At 34.4% G+C, this 20,491-nt stretch overlaps 2 protein-coding genes across 7 annotated transcripts in view; one reads left to right on the forward strand and one right to left on the reverse strand.

Annotated features, from left to right (window-relative positions):
- Nucleotides 1-1,861: 1,861 nt before the first annotated feature.
- Nucleotides 1,862-18,611, forward strand: LOC142983584 (cilia- and flagella-associated protein 58-like). Of its 2 annotated transcripts, none has more exons than XM_076130537.1 (19): nucleotides 1,862-2,062; nucleotides 2,566-2,694; nucleotides 3,074-3,167; nucleotides 3,531-3,666; nucleotides 8,963-9,140; nucleotides 9,397-9,516; nucleotides 9,743-9,937; nucleotides 10,851-10,972; nucleotides 11,371-11,510; nucleotides 11,982-12,120; nucleotides 12,253-12,302; nucleotides 12,571-12,749; nucleotides 13,166-13,375; nucleotides 13,791-13,941; nucleotides 14,320-14,444; nucleotides 15,826-15,983; nucleotides 17,299-17,416; nucleotides 17,499-17,565; nucleotides 17,713-18,611. In XM_076130537.1, exons 1-19 carry the CDS (start codon nucleotides 1,979-1,981, stop codon nucleotides 17,886-17,888), a joined length of 2,571 nt encoding a protein of 856 aa, XP_075986652.1. In that variant the 5' UTR covers nucleotides 1,862-1,978; the 3' UTR covers nucleotides 17,889-18,611. The 2 variants fall into 2 exon arrangements, with proteins under 2 accessions (XP_075986652.1, XP_075986653.1); XM_076130538.1 differs by having other exon boundaries at nucleotides 17,499-17,569; nucleotides 17,713-17,860.
- A 51-nt stretch (nucleotides 18,612-18,662) lies between these two features.
- Nucleotides 18,663-20,491, reverse strand: part of CtBP (C-terminal binding protein) — an 89,838-nt gene continuing 88,009 nt past the window's right edge. For all 5 annotated transcript variants that reach the window (XM_076130539.1, XM_076130540.1, XM_076130544.1 and 2 more), the window contains one exon: nucleotides 18,663-20,484. In XM_076130539.1, coding sequence (XP_075986654.1) covers nucleotides 20,419-20,484 — 66 coding nt within the window. In that variant the 3' untranslated portion in view covers nucleotides 18,663-20,418. The remainder of the gene's footprint in view (nucleotides 20,485-20,491) is intronic.

Below are 20,491 nucleotides of genomic sequence, written 5' to 3' on the forward strand. Positions count from 1 at the left end.
GTTTATTTATCACAATAAACACATCTAAAAAAAGTTTTTAATTGCCCTTCTGCAACCAGTTCAGCCTACATATTTCCTATTCCGGTTCCTACACGATCTGTCAGTAGAGTCACATCAATACATTCAGTACTAAACAAGCCCCTACGCTCAAGGACTTGAGCGAAAATCACTTACTTCCTCATTACACACCACAATTATCGTTCTCTACAAATCACTGCAATTACTTACAATTTAATCTTGCGTCTCTTTCTTACTAGTACTGTTGGAAAAGGATGCATATATGAAGATGACCAAGGGAGAAGGGAGCTCTCGAAAGCAGATTGAAAGCTTCCGCGTCTATTTATAGAGTTATTTTGATCTAGAATTTACGTTAGGGGCTCTGGTCACTGGAACTGTAGTTTGAATTGAGGCATGTCTATCTAAGTACTTATAAATGGGGACCCGGGAATAGGTATAGGTATAGGTAGGTTATACTGACCTGTAATAAACAAATTTGACATAGATCAGTCGTAGTTGGATAATCGTTTACAAAATTAAATAATGAGTTACTATGTATTTATAGATACAAACATCATGAATTTTACGATTTATCAAATCCTTACTAAAGCTGTTTTTGAAAAAAACTTTGTAGTTACTTTAATAATACGAACCTACGGTGGAACTTATTCCGAGAATATAATAAGACTGACAACAAACTTACAAACTTCTATTTCTTCTTATCGTATGGTTAGTGCCTTAGTAGTCAACCTAGTGTCAAAGTTGTTCAAGCCGCCCGAAGGCCTTTGACGTGTCTTGGAAACTTCTACTACATGCATAAGATTTTCACAGTTTATATTTAAGTGTCAGATAATCTATCTGTTACATACAGTTAGTATGAAAATAACTATTGCAATTTCATCCGTTATAATATCTTAAAGTGGTGACCGGGCTAAAATCTGGTCTATAAAATCAGACCTAGTTTAAATTAATAGGAACCATTTATGATATCTACAATGTTCGTATTATAGACATGATAATTGATATAAATGCTATATTTATCTATAAGGAAGTGTCCGTCTTTATAACAAAGTAATTTTCTAGATTTATAGGCTGCTATAGATATTAAATAGATCATCTGTATTTAAATCGAGCCTAATTGCTTTATTCAATAAATATCGTAATTAAATATTTTATTTTCATTGAATATTTATAATTAGTAATTAATCTAATTTTAATTAGTGTCTCCGGTTTCCAATGTTAGTAAATTTAATTACCTACGCAAAGATTAATTGGAATTTAATGGATTTTGTTTAAGAGATACCTATCTTAGATGCGGAAAAGAGAAAACTAGCCGTGAGTTTCTTGCTGTTTCTTTTCACGACCTTTTTCGTTTTTCCGAAACGGTCAAATAATTGTAGGACTATTTCAAATAAGTACTTTGTACGAAGTTAGTGAAATAAAGGATATCTTGAATTTGGATTGAATTGAAATTGAAAACCTAGATGCGTAATCTCAATTAGATAACTTTAAATAAACATTATTCATTGTCCAAGTTCTAATTAAAAACTTATTGAATAAAAGAATGCAGCCTTGTTTTTCCTTATCGATCGTTCTATTCAGCAATTAATTAAAAGAAAAGAAAAAATAATGCAATTTTCCTTGTACAGAAATATTTATGGCACCAGGCTTTTCCCAGAAAAGAATTAATTACGGAATTTATAGCACAGATCATTAGAGAATAAAAATTATCCATTTTTATTTCGTTAACAGTATGATAATAAAATAATTTTCCCGCGTTTTCCTCAAATCTGACAGCGCAGCGCAAACTCTATGTGTCTATGCTCGATGTTTTTTTAAATCGCGCCGACGCCGTCTCCCAGGCAACTACATAAACAGCCGAGCACCGTGTCCGATCATTTTTATACAAATTTTTAATTGTTTTGCTTATTATTGTTTGTGAATATTTTTAGTGTTATTTGCTAAGTTTTAGTGAATAAAGATGGATCCCGACGAGGAAGAAACATTTGGGGCAGCCATGAACATCGGCTCTGAAACTACGGAAGCTGAGAAGGAATATGAAAAAGTAATAATATTTTTATTTACTTTTTTTACAAATAAACTGGTTCTAAACAAAAGTTACAAAATTAAAGTTTAATTTTTGACACACTACAGCCTTAAATAATTTTAATTCTTTGCAATAGTTTAATAAAATGCACCACATTTTATTGCTTATCAGTAAAGTGGGATTAGTTCAGTTGCAAGGTTATAAAGCTGCTCTAAATTGCAAACTGTTTGGTTATAACCTCAAAATACATATAAATATTTCATTACATATTAGTTAACACTGTAGGTTGCACTATAGGATGAATTTAAAAAACCGTTGCCGAAACATTTATATTAAAAATAACTTACCTACATTAAAAAAAATGCATATACCCCACAGTACTTATATTTTCTTTCTTTAAAACTCTTTAATTTTTTGTAATTTAAAAGAATATTTTGTCTATTGATTTAGGATTTCTTCAGTTTTACGATTAATAATTTATTTAACTAGTTATATTTGTATGTTATCGTTGATATTGTCAGGTCCTAGAACAGCTCCGAGAGCTAGAAGGCATGAAGTTCTACTCGGACGTGTACACGAAGCTGTACGACTCTTACTTCAAGATGAAGGAGGAGAAGGCGGTCAACGTCGAGGAGAATATCGTGCTGAAAGTGAGTTGTAACATTACGATTATAACTTTTTAACTCTCGCGTTGCATGCATACGGGAATTAATTAATTAAAATGCCAAAAGTAAGTTGCAACAAGCTTGTTGAAAATGCGTGTGTCAGCAGAGGTGCATGAAATGCACCCGCGTTGAATGCTTCTGGGTTCATTTTGATAGGTGGTGAGGAGCATTTACCAGGTACTTTGCCTAAACCTAAAGCAACTATATTAGTATTTAAACAGAAAGTAGAAGAAACCAGATAGCATATCACTTTGGGCAATCCCAGACTTGAATCTAAGAGTTCACGATCAACAGTCGTACACACTACCGCCCAGGCCACATAGGGAATCTTAAGCTTTGAGTAATATTGAAATATTTTTTTCAGCAAAAAATGCGTCGTTTTGACGATACCGTTAATGACTATTTACAAGAGATTGCTGACGCTAACAAGACTATAGAGAAACTACGAGCCGATATTGGTGAGTCTAATTATGTCATCTTCTAGAGAAATAACTTTTAATAAACTTTAGCTTTAACTATAGCTTTACAAGCGCTAACATAATGACAACAACCGAGATCTATTTTAACGAACTCTTTGCGTCGCAAAAACAATCACATCTTACATTATCAGGCACGACGCATCTAATAAATTATTCACACCAACAATTGTTTAACTCACCCCTGGATAACGTTTAGCGAACTGCCTGCAAGCTGCTACCCTTAAAGTCATTTAAAAGCTCTTACTCCATTATAAAGATCTCCCGTTAAGCCCTTCCATGTTTCCCGTTTTCCACATCCAATCTTAGTTCAGTATGTACTACTAAACATTATTTATTTACTAGACGAGGCCCGAGCTCTAGCCGACGCGATGCATGCCCGTGAGCTGGCCGGCGTGGAGAGCTTGGAGACCATCAAGAAACTCGTCACTCGGCTCGAGAAGGAACTGGATGCAAGGAAACGAGCTGGCGATGATGATGCGTAAGTTACCTTCTTAATACTAGCCTTTGAACTATTTACTGGCTCGTAGGATACATGGTTATAATCTAATATATAAAATTCTCGCGTCAGTTTTCGTTGCCATACTCCTCCAAAACGGCTTGACCGATTCTCATGAAATTTGGTGAGCATATTGAGTAGGCCTGAGAATCGGCCAACATTTATTTTTCACACCCCTAAGGGACACTATTTTTTTTTTCTATTTATATGGCAAAAACAACGTTTGCCGGGTCAGCTAGTATGATAAAATATTATGCCTGAATCAAAAATGGCGACATGTTTACCAAAAATATAGAAATTGACTGAAATATCCGTTGCTATCGTAAGTTGTTTATCGCCAATATTAATACCAACATCTAGATATCAATATGGTTTTAGAATCTTAGCTACACTTTGAATCGTTTGGGTAACATTGAACGTGGGAATTTGAACTAGTTTCGATTATTTTTTCATATGAAACCAACACAATTGATAAAAGTTTGCAAAACTAAAATGAATCTTAATCAATTTTGTTGTTTTCATAATGATTCAAAGTTACCCAAGTTGATTGAAACTTTACATAAGTAAGTACTGTACTAATTAATTATATCAAACTTCTGTCATGTGTCAAATATTCAACAGCGTTTGACATTTAGTCGACAAATTAAATCCTTTGATTCAATCTATGCGCGTTTTAAACATTATTTTATTAATTAGATCTTATCTAAACGTCTAAACTCAAAATAATTATAATTTTTCGTATTCGTGTTGACTTTAAATTGAGATTTTCATTAAAAAACCAAAACTTAGCAACTAAATTAATCCGGTAGTGGAAGGATGTGACTTGAAACTTTATCGATAAATAAGCATAAATTAAAATTATAATCAACTCGATCCACAAAAAAAAAAAGTTGAAACAACATAACGCGGCAAAATAATCCTAGCTAGTAGCTACCATTAAATGCGTCGCCGAAAACGATAAGGTTTCAAATTATTCATAATAATTACTAATTTTATCTCTTACTAGCTGACCCGCGCAACTTCGCTTGCGTCACATAAGAGAATCATAATTTTCCCCGTTTTTGTAACATTTTTCACTGGTACTCTGCTCCTATTGGTCGTAGCGTGATGATATATAGCCTATAACCTTCCTCGATAAATGGGCTATCTAACACTGAAAGAATTTTTCAAATCGGACCAGTAGTTCCTGAGATTAGCGCGTTCAAACAAACAAACAAACTCTTCAGCTTTATTATATTAGTATAGATTTTATCATAAAGACATCTTATTATGCATGCTTGGACACCATAAAATTGATAGCAATACATTAATCAAACGCTTTTTTGGACAAAAAAACTGGTAAAATGCGGAAGGTAGTCGACGATTATGTTCGACCATAAATAAACGTTCTAGGATGGATTTTTTGGCGGTAATTACATTGCGCGGAATATATGCAAATTAATGTAGGTCAGTTTTATTATAACCAGTAATGTAGACCTTCTATTTGTCATGTTTTAAATACTCGTAAAACTTTACAATTCCGCTTTGTGAGCCGTGTCACATTTTGTTGTTATTTTCTATTTGTGTCAAATGTTCATTTAAAAATAGGTTTTTTAAATGTTTGAAATGAATAATAGTTTGTAAATAAATACTTCTAGTTATCGCTTCTGTTATTTCCAGTTAGGATCTTCGATTAAAAGTGGGAAAATAGGTGAACTCCAAATTCACATGTTAGCTTTTCGTTCCAATCATACTTTTACTAGGAAGACAAATTAAACTTTAAATGACTCTTAACTAACAAAAAACTTATTATGCAACTGTCATAAACAGTTCAACTCTTAACAACGTCTACAGTCGTTATAATAAACTACAAATAAATGTCAGTACTAATTAGTGTATTTTAATCATTTATATGAATGTAGCCTTGCTAGAGTATTCATTTAATTAGTGAATAACTAACTATTGATGCATTTTATTATTTTATTATTAATCAATCAATACAAAAACTACATACGTCACACACTTATTCGGGGCAGCTTTCAGTGGAGCTCTGATTTCGTATTTTTAAAAGGAAAATGTCGTTTTTTAATATCACTGTTGTCTGTCCCTTTTTAGGTTTCCGTACCAAAAGGGTAAAAACGGACCTTTTTTGTGTTTCTGTGTACCAATCTCTTCTCAATCTTAATCTTAGCTTCCGTCTATAGCCATTTAGGAAGCCATGTTTATTGTTAATATATGACTATAAAAATTACACTTATAGCACTAATTCTTGGAGTATTAACCATACAAGTTCATACTTACAAAGATTAATTCGCAGGAAGATCTTGTTGCGTCTATTTAACTTAGTAATTATAAATACTCTGTTTTTGTCACAACTATATTATTATACGTACGTTTTGATAACAACCATTACCTATTTCTCTTATGTAAATTTAGCTGCTTAATAGTGTTGTTCACTTACTGCCTGATTATTCCCTTTTTACTGATAATAACACGAGTTTAGACTTAAAAAGAGGCGAAATATGCTATAATCCTATTTATTCCTGAACCAAAAGAAGAGTGTATTTTGAGCCATCTTACAATTAATATAAGTAAACTTTTGTATGATTTTACTTAGGTATAGCCTACAAGTTTAGAGGCACTTGTAGAATATGAGTCGAGCTGTCTCACTGCTGTTGAATCGCTTAGTGTGAGCCTCCCCTAAAACTCATAGTAAACAATTTTCAGGTAGTGATTAGCATGTGCAGTAAAACTGTATGTCAATTGACATAGGTCAGTATTATCTCAGTGCAATTGTACCTTGAACGTGACAGTCTTAATTAGAGTTTGACAATTGGACATGTTTTGCTTGCTTCCATCCTGTTTACAATAAGTGACCCTGTAACAGACGAATATTTTAGCAAAAGTTTTTTTATTATTTTATTACTGCTGTGGGTGTAAGGAACCGATAGCTAATTAGTAATTAGTTACAAACATTATAATAAAAACTAGCTTCTGTTTGCAATTTTGTCTGCGTGAAAAGATTAACCGTGGTAAAAGTAACATTTGTGTTAATCGAGCTTATAAGCTTTTTGTGTATAAATTCAATCCAAACATTTTCAGGAGTTTTTGCGTAACAGCGTATCAAACGTGTATGGGTCATTGTCATAACCGCATAAAATTATGTTGCAAGTGGGAAATAATGGTTTAAATGTTTATTAGGGACCATAGTCTAATTTTATAGTCAAGATGATATTAACTATTATATGATTACGTACTTAGAAATACAGATAAAATAAAAATTAAATATATACAAAATAGTTTCGAAAGAAGAGTCCGTCTCAGTGGACTGTTACATACATTACGCATTTATAATATAAGAAAGATTGTGATATACATTACATATTATCACGTAGATTATTCAAATATACAAAAATAATTTTAAATATAATGTGTCTAGAAATAACTTTCATAATGAACGAACATAATGCCTTAACAAATATTGTAATAAACTTTAAAACTTCTAGAAAATGATTTGCGGTTAGTCCTTGAACAATAAAAAACAGCTAGACAGAAGATCTTATTATATAGCTTAATACAACAAGCCAGACACACAAAAATAAGGAAATATGACAAATAAAGGAATAAACATAAGGAGATAAGAACTTGAAGGCAAACATCCAAAATATGATCGTATAAATGCACAAAATTCAAATTACAAATAAAATAACAGAAAATGTTAAAATTCAAGGCAAAATTACCACTTTTGAAAAGTTTTTTACATCACTCAGCCGGCGTAGTGGACTCAAGGGCTAACTGCTCCCTCATTCCGGGAGGAGACCCATTTCCAGTAATGGGACAATCTCATTAGTTGATCAGATAGCTTAAAAAGTGCCATGCACTGCACATAGATGGTACTTCCAGAATTACGCATATTATCATCAAAATTCACTAATCTTGTAATTCCTTTTAGCACCAGTCTATTAAGGTCTCATATGATTGACACTATTTAGGACTTAATATTAATAAATCAGTTAAAAACGCGGTTTTTAGTACTTTGTAATGTAACACTGAAACTTACAATTTCACTTTAACCTAGCGTAAATAAAAATGCAGTTATATTTATGTTAAACTAAAATATTTATTTTCAAGTCGTTAATTTCTTTAGATATGTAATATTGATAAGAATGCACCTCAAATGTAAATAGAGCAGAGAAGCTATTTTTAGAACAGTTTTTGAAATAAACTTAAAAGATTAAATCTTTGTATCCATAGACTATAATTAGCATTATTATGTTGCTACATTATAAAATTAACTGTTTTTTAAATTCATTCTAAAGTTATTATTTATTTGATACAAATTAAGGTCGACGGGTTATTTAAAACACGATTTTAATATTAAATTTGACCGGAATACGGTAAAGTGCATTCGTCAAACGAAAACTTTAATTTCGTTGTTCATATTTATGAACTATTAGTAATCATAACTAACATTTAGTTACGGCGCCAGTTTACTACCTTGTGGCACACCTTAGTTTGGTTCACGTCAAAGATTCAATCATCTTCGCTGCTATTATTATTAACTAATTTTATTAGGTGATTAGTCTTTATAACTTAATAAATATTATCTCTTTATACCTATTCTTCAACTTATTTTCTTATTTCTATGTAATATATATGTTTATATCTCAACAATCATCAAGTTGCTAAAAAAAAAGCGATGATGTTTTAATTATTGTCGAGTTTCTTCTTCTTTGCTTGTTCTTATTCCACGTTAAGTTGTGGTCGGCACAGCATGTTTTCCTTTTCAAAAAACATGCTGTAAAGGGATTTGGCTGGTGTTGTTACAACCGGCAATTAGCCTCATGTTAACCCTCCTTAGGAATACCTATTATTACGTAGGAATTGGCCATACATTTTAACATTTCTATATTACCATGTTGCTGAAATTGACACTACATTGTAACAATATACTATATATACATAATTATATAAAACCACGCCTTATTCCCTAAGGGATAGGCAGAGACCAGAGAACGCTACTGGGCACGGTCCTTACAACCTTCCTTTGCTTCATTCACATCCATACATCTTATCATAAAGGATCGCTGGATTCAAGAATTTCATGCATGAAATTCTTAGATAATAATAGACTCGGTAACTAACTTGCATGACACAGAGAATTCTAGTGTGTAGGCGAGTCATCACTATATAAGATATAGTATATACTAACTATATAGGACGAATTTTTGCACAATTAAAGATTTTGTATGTAAGTAAAATTATGCTACTTAAAACTTAAATTATTTGTTTTAAACAGTGGAGCGACCTCTGCCGTGAAGGAGAAAGAGAAGTTCGAGAAAGAGAAGGCTCGTCTGAACAGCGAGCTTGATGGTGTGAAGCAGAGGCTGACGAACGCGCTGGGCTATGTCGAGGAGCTGGAGAATAAGAACACCATGGCCGAGGAGAACATCGCCAAGCTTGAGGAACAGCTCGAGGTGAGCAGTTTTGCAAATTCTTAATGCTTTTGGAGGGCATTTTAATTTTCAGTGCTACTAAAAAAAATCTTAAAACGCCCTCATAATTTACGATTGATTTAAATTAAGTTACGTAGAAATATAAAAAATGTATTTAGCTTTGTAGAGTTATTTTGAGTTTACAGTTTCAGTTTACCTACGCTTGGTACTGTATAAGCCAAACAGTTTTAATCTGCTGTTCAAAAATCTTTGACTAAATACTTAGTATGTTTTTTAGGAAGCAGATAACAACGCAGTGCGTCAGAATCGTCTAGTGGACCACTTGAAGGGTGAGACGAACACCATGAAGGCAGAGGTGGAGGCTAGAGGAGTCACCATCAAGAACCTGACTGATAAAGTAACGCACATTTTTATTATTCTTATTTTTCCCGTGTACTCTAGCTTTACAAATTAATCTTAGATTGCAACTATTTCAAATTTATTACTAATAATGTGGATCCAGGATTTTGTTTGAATTAAAAATTAACCTGATTATTTTTGACCATTTACACTTATATCCGTAAATATGCAATATATTTCATCAAGGTGAGCATAACTCTCAAATGTACATTAATACTCCTCAGGTGGCAAGAGGTGAGAAGACCCTAGAACGTCGTGACCGTCAGCTGGCATCCATGATGAAGAAGTTAGACCTGGCGCAAGCGGAGCAAGAACAGGCGGTGAACAAGGCGGCTCAGCTGAGAGACTCGCTGGACAGTCTACATGCCGAGTATGAGAAGATGAAGGGCACGCTTACTAATACCGCTAGGGAACTTAAGGTATGGTGGAATTTATTTATGATAACTGACTCGCACAACTTCTCTTACGTCACATAAGAGAATGGGTCAAATTTTCCCAGTTTTTGTAACATTTTTGACTGTTACTCTGCTTTTATTGGTCGTAGCGTGATGACATATAGCCTTTAGCCTTCTTCGATAAATGGGCTATCTAACACTGAAATATTTTTTTAAATCGGACCCGTAGTTCCTGAGATTAGCGCGTTCAAACAAACAAACTCTTCAGCTTTATAATATTAGTATAGAAAGCCTTTATTAAAATTTGACAGTTCGTGTTAATACTTACATTATTTTTTTTATAACATACGTACAATTAAGCCTAGTTCTTGAATGTAAGCAGAAACGAAATATCACTGATTGCCATGAATAAAAAAAAACATACAAGAATTCGCTCCTTCTTCCGATAGGAGTAGGCAGACAAACTTGCCTTGCTTCATTAACTTTTTATTGCGTCACAATAAACATTTCTGTAACTTGTGGACTCTGCCTCTTGTACTCTAAGTTAACTTTTACACCTCATTTTAAATAGCTGCTACTTTATATTTTAAATTAGAATATGAAATTCTATGTATTTTATTTCCCGAAAAATCCCTGAAAATACGTATAAAGAGATAGTGAACGATCTTTGTTTTATTTAATAACATTTTTAATCAAAGCATATTAGGCAGATGGACTTTACTATATAATTAGATTTTTTATTTAGTGAAAACGTAGAAAGAGCTTTATTTCCAGAATTGGGAAGAAGAAAAATCCCAAAAGTATTAATTCGTAACTAAACATTAAATATTTAATATTTTATTTAATATATTTTCATTATTATTGTTAATATAAATAAAAACCTATTCGTAACTTAAATGTCTTCGTAACTGAATGTGTTTAATTGATTGTATTTCAGAACGCGATGGACGAAGGCACGAAGCAGCGCAACGAGGTGGTGAAGTTAACGAAACAAGCGATACAACAGACTAAGAAGTTTCAGCTTCTGGAACAGACTAAAGCTAACATTGAGAGTGAACGGTAATTTCATCTCCCATTTCAGCCGCTTACCGCTTAGTTGATTCTTAAGAATAAAGTAAGTATCCTTTATTCCCTGGGTCTTATAAAAAGCTATGATTTTCTTAAGCATTTTTTCAGTGGTATAACCGTAAAAGCGTAACAATCAGACAAACAGAATTTCGCGTTTGTAATAACACCATCAAACAACGTAATATTCTTTTTTATGCGTGAATTTTAACTAACCCTAAGCAACAAAACAATAAGCTAGTTTCTATAAACGCAATCCGGAACAGTTGCAAACATTGTCAACATTTGGAAATCATGGTCACTTATGTAATAAAAGTTACTTACATACTAGATTTATTTTCAAAAATTTGAAAAAAAACTACTACGTAAATCATAGATATCTTTGTTCTCAGTGAGGGGCTACGACAGCAAGTGGCAATAATGGAGCGAGATCTTCAGCTCGGCAACAAGCAGGCCGAGGCTGACAGACGAGAGATTGAGAACCTCAACAGAGAGAAGGATATACTGAATAAGAACATGCAGAAGATACAGAGTTAGTGGCTTCGTAGTTTTAGATTTTCTTGAGCTTTTTTATTACCTTGAACCATCTTCAGGATGATTTTACGGTGTAGCTTTATATACCGATACTCTTCTTCGTCAAATAATTTGCTGAAAACTTATGTAGGTACCTATATAGCTTTTACAAGTAAAGTCAGAAAGGCGTATTATTTAATCTTAACATAGGAAAAACATCAGAAAATCTTGCACATCTAAGAGCTCTGGTGCAAAAGTCCACAAGTCGTGCTTAACAAGCGCGGTGAGCCCGTCTCTCATTCAAAATCAAAATCAAATCATTTATTCATTTAGGTCAAATGCTGACACTTATATTGTCAATGATACAAAGAGTGAATTTACCGCCAGTTCGGAAGGTAGGGCCACTCTTTCATTCTCGTTATGACCGATGCCGGATACTAATGAGTTACATTTATTATTTACGTTCATAAAACTATCCTTCCGTTCTTAGATGAAGCCCTGGACAACCTCCACATGCTGCACCTTCAAGAACAGCGTCGCAAACAGCTGGAACACGAGCTGGACGTGAACGCGGCACAGATCAACAAGCAGAGACTACTCATACGACAATATGAAAAAGATAAGGACAGGTGACGTATTAACCATACATTTTTGTCGAATGGTATATGTTAAGAAAAATGAAAATATTAAATTCTGCTAAATAAAAGCAAAATTTATGTCTCAATTGAAAAGATTTTATTTTTATTTCCTTTCTTTTGCAGAACGTTGGAAGAAACTATAGCTTTGAATGAGAAAATTGATGAAATATCAGGTGAATATAAATTTTTATTTATAATTTTATACACAATAGGTACACAACAAACTACTACTATATTAGATAATTTGAGCTTTGAAATATTGTTAACAAATGAACAGCTATTTTACATTTTCAAATATCAAACTCTCGATATTTACCTATCGGAATCGAATTACTCCTAAACACTTTTATTACACAAGCTTATTTTTCAGCTCAACACACAAACTTTACCCTTCGTCATCTTAGCTATATCATACCTATATGTTGAACCCTTTGTCCTCAGAGGAGGTCCGTCTCCGCACGGCCGACATCCTGGACCTGAAGAAGGCGCTCCGGGAAGAGAACATCAACTCTCGCAAGTTGTCAGTAGCGCTGGACGCCACCCGAGCTGAGAGGAACATGCTGCATAAGAACTATACCGAAGCGTTAGATGAGATACAGGATTTGAAGCAGAAACTTAAGGTAGGGTAGAACTGAAAAGAGAATTGATATTTGAACTACTTTTTTGTTAGTGTTACTTCCAGTTGTTCTTTATAATTGTTTAAATTACCATATTTTTCTTGTAAGTATAGTGATGTACGGTAGTCAGATCATATTTTTATCAATTTCTAATTGAATAATAGAGATGAAATTCCGAATCTAAATAAAGAATGATGAAATCCGCAATGACAAATAGACATAACATGTTCAACGTTTTAAAATTTTGGACATCTCATTAACTAAGTAAGTAACTCGGGAAATGCTTATGCAGAAAAATGTTTGCATAGTTAAGTAATTGGCACGTTTCAATCATTGATTCCAGTGACACCAGTCAGTTACAACTTATTTCATGACTGACAGTATCTATACATGTAATATTAACCCATTTTCCATACCAGATGTTAGCCTACCAAATCGAGCAGTTAAAAGAAGACATAAGCGGCAAGGAAGTAGGCCTGAAGACCTGTGAGGGGGTGCTCGCCAAGTGCAACAAGAAGAACGAACAACTCCGGTCCGAGGTGCAGGCGGGACAGGTGAAGCTGTCCGAGGCCAGGGCTGATATAGCCGCCTTGAGGCAGGAGGAGGCACGGCTTAATAGGATCGTACAGGTTTGTGAGACTATGTTTCATTTATATGTATATAGGTAATTTCTTGTTAAATAGATGAAATGGACCCTGTTACGAAACGCACATTAAGCATTTTGACATCATAGTAGGTATCTCCGCTTGTAATAAAGTGAAATAGTTCAAAAACACATAGGTTCCTACAATTTCTGTTTATTTACCACTATTTTATCGATTATCTTTCAACCAGAAGCCTGTTCAAGACGTTTACTGAAATGATAAGCTAATCTTCATGCAATATAAGCAGTGTTGAGCACCGAAATAAAACAGAACTGTTTCAAAGTCTATATTAACAACAAGAAGAAGATGGAAGAAAGAAACGAACGAAGTAGAAGCAAGCAAAATTGGTTATAGTGGTTTCACTATTGTACGTTGAGTCTTCAACTGTTACCCTTTCCAGGAAGGAGACACAGCGCGTGCCAAGCTGCTCAAAGAGCTGGAAGGTCTGATGAACGAGCGCGACGTGGTGGGCGCGCAGCTCGTGCGACGAAACGACGAGATATCGCTGCTGTATGAGAAGATACGGATACTGGAGATCACGCTACAGAGAGGTACACATTTAAACATCGTCATCATCTTCATACAGACATACACAGCACAAATTGAGCTAATGCTAAGTATAGGCCACAAGGAATAAGGATACAAGGCCACAATATCAATTTTGTTCACGCAGTAAGCATGCCCCCACTTCATTAAAAAATTCTGAATAGGTATCTGAAGTTTAGACTAAAAGACTCCAAATTTCGCAGTTTTTTTTTTTAATATTTGGTATCACTGTATTAAGTTAATTCGACTTGTCCGTATATTAAACTGAGCCTTAATTTCCTTACTTATTTTATTGCACTCTTTCATTACAAAAAGAGAAGTTAAGTGGTCATGTCTTAAGCCTATTCTTATAACTAATTGCTAAACATGCTAAATGTTTTCAGGTGAACGCCAATATGAACAGCGTGTCGAAGACATCAGACTGCTACGTCTGGAGATCATAAGACTGCGCAAAGAGAAGAACTTGCTGTCCAAAGGAATTGAGAACATGACTGATTTGAGACTTGAGGTAACATAAGACTGCTTAATGATTAACTAACGTAATAATTTATTTTATTTTATAATGGCATTCTCATTATCTTCCGATAAGCGATAGCCATCCTAACGATTTAAATTCGCAACTTGACCACTAGAAATGGTTCAAATACGTGAATAATATTTTAGTTTTACCGATACCTTATTTGATACCCGACGTTTCGACCAAATTACACTGGTCTAGGTCACGGGCGGACTGCGTGCCAAATAACTTCTAGACTGGCTAAATTGCGTGTATTTATACTTTAAAAACTAGTTTTAAGCTCTTTAGTATGTATTCATTTTATTTAATTGATCGTACCCTAATTATATTTTTTCTACATAATTATATATTATTTAAAGACAAAGACACTTTACCTAGTAATTTAGCTATTTAAAACAAGGTTAAAAAGAAAATTATACATAATATTTCAAAGTCAATTGTGTAATTTTATAACTAAATTGTCTGTCTAGACTAGGCTGAATATTTTATGCCTAATGCATAAATTAACCGGCAGTATAATAAATAAATGAGCATAAAATCATATAAATATTACTAAATTATCTATATTTATCTATAAAATTAATAAATATGCGCATACTACGCATAAAAATATATAGAACAATGATATATTATGTATATCGGTAGTGTTATAGCCGTAAATTATTTAATAATTATTAGGGGTCATAGATCAAAGGTGCATTTTTTTTATTAGGAAGTAGAACTTTAATAGAGACACGTGTAAGTTCAGTGGACTCGTTAAATCTTCGTAGATTCAATGACTTTTTGTTTCATCAGAATCTTGATAAAATGGGGGGTGGGGACTGCCAAATCGATCGCAGCTCACAGTGTGGCAAAATGCGAAACAGGGTGGGACTTTGTAAAATTTAATGCACTTGAATAGACAAAGATTCATTCTCGAAATATTTAGTTACTCTAAGAAATGAAAGGATCTAAATTTCGAGCTAGCGTAGCCCTAGGCGATGCTAACATCATTTACACAGTAGATAATATAACACAACGCAGTGATATGTCTAAACTACTATACTACTCTCGATGTTTATTAATCTAATAGTGTAACTCGTTAATCAAAATGTCGAGATAGTAGCAGTATTTTTAGAAAACTAATGCCTGGTTTCTGAGACACATCTAGCGGTAGTTTATTTACTCAAATTGACATTTTTATATGAGCTTAAACGTTATTGAATGGGTAAACTATCGCTAAATGTTACTCAGAAACCGGCGGTACCTAAGTATATTCCCAGCTGTCCTTTCTAACACTGTCGCCCGGGGTGACAACTGGGAATAAAAGTCCCAGTTGTCATTCGGGGTGACAGCTGGGGACAACTGGGAATGTACCGTGGTTGTCGGGCAGGTGTTCAACCTGGAGCGCGAGGTGGGTCGCGAGCGGCTGCGCGTGCGCGCGCTGGAGGAGGCGCTGGAGACGCCGCTCAACGTGCACCGCTGGCGCAAGCTGCAGGGCACCGACCCCGAGGCCGTGCGCCTCACGCAGAAGCTGCGCCTCACGCAGAAGTATGACCTAAGCCTTACTTTTAAAACTATCTTTTAAACTTGTCAAAAATCTAGGATTTGGTTGGATTGGAAAGCAGGAGTTATAGGATATTTGCAAGAGATCTTCAAACATGTAAAGTTTGCGGCTTTAATAGGGTATCATGTGAGTTTTAGAACTATAATTTTTGAAGGGTAAAAGCCTAAAACTATTGAATTTATAGGTTGCATTTAAAACTGATGCAAAATGTCGATTTCTTGCGATTCGAATTGTTCATTGATCATGGATTAGCTTTATAAATTGAGGTTTAGACGGTGAAATTGAAATTAGGGGAAACACACTGTAAGCATTATTACGCCTATTCCAGGTAAAGTTCCGGTTAAAATTACCCATGATATAAATTTGAGTATTATTTGTTAGTTAAACAAATACCTAGTCGTAAATTCGTTGGAAGTGTACGCAAATTATTATTTGAACAATATTATATATTGTTTGTTCTTGCGTTAGTGTGACGCACTGCCTAAACTAGCGCGGGAAAACCGACTTAGTCACGTTTGGTATAGTTTTATGTGAACAAAATTTCTCCTTAGTTATAAAGAATATGAGAAGTGTCCCTCGGAGTGCATTAATTCAATACCCTGTCTTTAACGGTTAAACTTACTTCATAAACTTTTGCACCACTAGCGCCAATTAGAAAACCTCCCGTTACTACAAGCCGACACTTTTTCAACTAATAGATATCCTTATGAGATGAGAGCTTCATATTAAGTGTAAAATATTAAGGATATGAAGGCTACCTTTCATATCTTAAATATTTCACCCACCTACTAACTTTTAATACGAGGCTAGTGGTCTCATAATAAAATTCTTAGCTACTTACTTATCTATTACGAAAATAAATTATAGACTTGAAACTAGGCAGTCTGTTTTTATTTACCGACGAATTGTTTATAATTTAATAAAAAAAAGTGTAAAAAAATGCTATCATTAACCCAGATTTATTACAGTACAAAAAGTTTATTACAGACAATGACCGAATTATGTACCTAATTGATTTATGGTCATGGTTTAAAAAAATGTGCTAGCTATTTAGTTTGTTCACAAAGGTTACCTACATTTTGATGTAATTAAGAAACTAAATCTGTTACCACATGTTACCGCAAAGAATATAATTATCATAATTTCTTTTTTGTTGCTTTTTATACACAATCATAGCAAAGTGATACAAAGTTTTGGTTTAAAACATACTTACTAGTGTAGCCAACAAAAATACTATTAAATAATGTGCCTTACCTCTGAATTAACCGTGCCATTATATCTATAATTTATTCATTCCAGAAAAGTACTTGCCCAAAGCGAGATGTTGGTGTTAAAAGATCGAGAATTGAAGGAGACGAAAAATTTATACAGTGCAGTCAAAGACATGCTCGCTCTACAGCCTAGTCCAGAAATACAGGTATTATGAAAACTCTTCATTAGGTAGTAATTTTATTAGCTTGTTTTCTATGATTAAAGATTGAATTTAATTTATTTACCAGATAACTTTGAATCGTACCCAACGTGCACTCACGCAGCGAACGAGCAAGATGAAATGTTTGATTGCTGGTATGTATGTATCTATTATTCTTATTTAACGGATTCGGTAGAATATCTACCTTGAGGACATTTAATTAGGACTTTAGAACCGATAACATCTACATACAAGAATCCTTGTAGCATTGTAAACAAATTATTGCCTTATTACTCTCCCAGAACTAAGTATGCGTGAACAGCAAGTAACAGATCAAAGGCTAGAATTGGACCGTGTCAACGCTGAGTTGCAGTCGTTCAAGCAGAAGTACTACGAAATGAAACGAGCTCTCGATGCGGACGAGGCGAGAAGGCTGAAAGTGGCGACGCCACCGTCTAATGACTCTCAGAAACAATAATATTGTCTATGACTGAAAATGGCGCGTAATTTTTATTGTGAGGAATAAGTTTTGCATTTTTATAGCTAAGGGTTTATTTTGGCGAGATTATGAGATCCATTATGCGGATTTTATTATCAGACAAAGCAAATATCATATTTATAGTAACTTCGAGTTTCGTTGCTTGAAGAACAGCAACAAGAAAAAATTCGACAAGGAAGTCGCGTAAAGGGTAAGCTTGACTAACTTGTTGGCGTAATTGCTCGAAAATGTGAATTTCGTACGCAATCAATCAGTTTATAGTTGCGTATAATATCAGATAGAAATATTACTTTGCATCTGGCCATCATCCATGTTGCTGTGAAATAAAGTCTGTTGTTTACACACGATTGATTGAACTGATTTGTTGCAGCATATAATTAGTTGTTCTTTTATTATTATTACGTAAAATTTAAGTTTATACATCGTTATTGTTCCAATGTTAGTTTATTTTAGGAATATATTGTGCCAATTATGTACTAATGATCTCAAAACTGCATGAAACTATACATGTTTGTAGAACTTTTTGAATATTGCAAATGTTAATATGATGCAGTCAATTTATACAGCTGTTCAACTGCCTTATTAAATATTAATGCTAGATTTTAACTAGCTATAATCTGTATGAAAGGTAGTACAGGTTTTTGTCGCATATTGTACTGTTAGTTCTATATTGTTGCATTTTATGTAAAGTCAATCCAAACACAAGACTGACGTTTACAACGGGGTAAATGATAATAAATAAAACACCCAAAGTAATTAATCCGAAAACAATAGTTTTATTTAAGAACTTTTCACTTTCTCATAAAATATACACATTGTTTTTGTCATTAAACTAAACTGTAAGTAAATACTAATTTTTAAATACCAATTCTCACGATTCTCAAACGGGTGCTGGGCCGGGGCGTTGCCCCTCTATTGCGTTTCGGTTCTAAATTTTATATATATCATGGTGTTCATTCATGTTCATGTACAAATTCCTCACTTAAACTCTATTTAAAAAAAATATTCAAATGAAAGCATGATTTTGTACATTTTCAAAGTAAAAAAAAAAAAGAAACACGAAGACGTCCGTTTTTCTCGTTAATAAAGTGTGATGATAGAATTCTACAGTCCTTTTGTTGATTACTTAAAAATAACAGTTCGAATGCATGCGCTCGGGCCGGACCGGGGGTGTCGGTACATACAAATGCGATCAAATGCTTATAGATCAGCTGGGACCATGCATCGAACGTATGCTAGTACTCAGTATACTCCAGCGCTTCGCTACAAACACACTCCTACACATACGTCTGAATAACGCGATAATTACAAGCTGTGCAACACATTTGTAACGCTATTATTACAACTAACATTTATTTATTTTAGCGTTCCTTCGATTTGTACATATTTTAGTCTCGGGGAGCAAGTTCTTTGTCCCCGAGCAAATGAGGGCAAGCGAAGCCGTGCAATTGGTCCGCAGTTTATTTAACAGTAAATTACAAGGTGAAACAAAAAATAGTACATGTACTCGACTTTGTTGCCCCATTAATTTCTAGAATGTGCCTACAAACGCGAACGATCGAACCTAACTAAAGAAGGTCTTGGTAGCAATGCTCTAACACATTGCTAAGCATTAGGGTCAACGCACGTTGACCATTCACCCAACACAAGGATACCGCCAAGCGTCACATGTAAAACCTTTGAGCAAAAAAGTTCAACACATTCAACTACAGACCGTACTGTTTAGTTATCGCATTATTTATACGTACACTCTCTCACATACACGCTTCGGCCCGCGATCAGTACACGCATTATACCATAACAGTATTTATATATAGCTGTCCCAACTTACCAAATACAAACACAGAATCAACTATTCGCTCATAACTCGCGACGTTTGCATCGAGACGCGCGTGCACTTCTTCGAGAAACCTCTAAAGAAATAAAACTGTCTACCCAACCGCTGCATTCAGACAAGTTAAACGCTTAAATTTCCCGCCAAATCTCCCAACTCGGCTCTCCGCTCCGTTACAATGCTTGTTGACAATTTTTAGACGGCGGAGAGGCGAGGTAGGTGCAGGCTGAGTGTGCGCTATATTTTCATTACAGCGGATACGTATAGAATAGTTCTCACACGCATTCTTGTGCAAACCACGTGCACTAGTTAATCGTCCCGACTCCCGACGCAGTGTAAACGTTCATATTCAGTATCGAGTCTATTGCTTCATAGTTTATTGTCAGACAACATGTAAATCGACTAACGGGAACATATTTTACTATAAAAATTCAACAGGACCGCATCGCGCGGGGCTCTAGCCCGGCGCGCTAAAAATCACTATTTTTCTATTAAATCGTATAAAGCATCGTGTCGCCTGTATGCAAACGTCGCGACTACATAATTATATCACTCGTTGGCTTACTCGATAGGTACTTATGACATAATTGCGATGGAATCAATAAAACTATTGTTTGTTTGTATGTTTGTCGCTCGGCGTGATTACGGTACTGTAACGTAGCGTATCGCGGTCGCCTAGTGGACGTCGGAGCTCTCCTGCTTGTTCAACTGGTGGTTGGCCGGGTCGGAGGTGTTGATGGGCTGCAAC

Source organism: Anticarsia gemmatalis, chromosome 24 (assembly GCF_050436995.1).
Source record: "Anticarsia gemmatalis isolate Benzon Research Colony breed Stoneville strain chromosome 24, ilAntGemm2 primary, whole genome shotgun sequence".
In the NCBI taxonomy this organism is placed as follows: Eukaryota; Metazoa; Arthropoda; class Insecta; order Lepidoptera; family Erebidae; genus Anticarsia; species Anticarsia gemmatalis.

What these genes read in the sequence shown, in the direction of transcription:
- LOC142983584 (XM_076130537.1), top strand. Translation starts at nt 1,979, where the DNA reads ATGGATCCCGACGAGGAAGAAACATTTGGGGCAGCCATGAACATCGGC. An exon ending in GAAACTACGAGCCGATATTG is followed by an intron (nt 3,168 to 3,530) that starts GTGAGTCTAATT and finishes TTTATTTACTAG; the next exon opens with ACGAGGCCCGAGCTCTAGCC. An exon ending in ATACCGCTAGGGAACTTAAG is followed by an intron (nt 9,938 to 10,850) that starts GTATGGTGGAAT and finishes ATTGTATTTCAG; the next exon opens with AACGCGATGGACGAAGGCAC.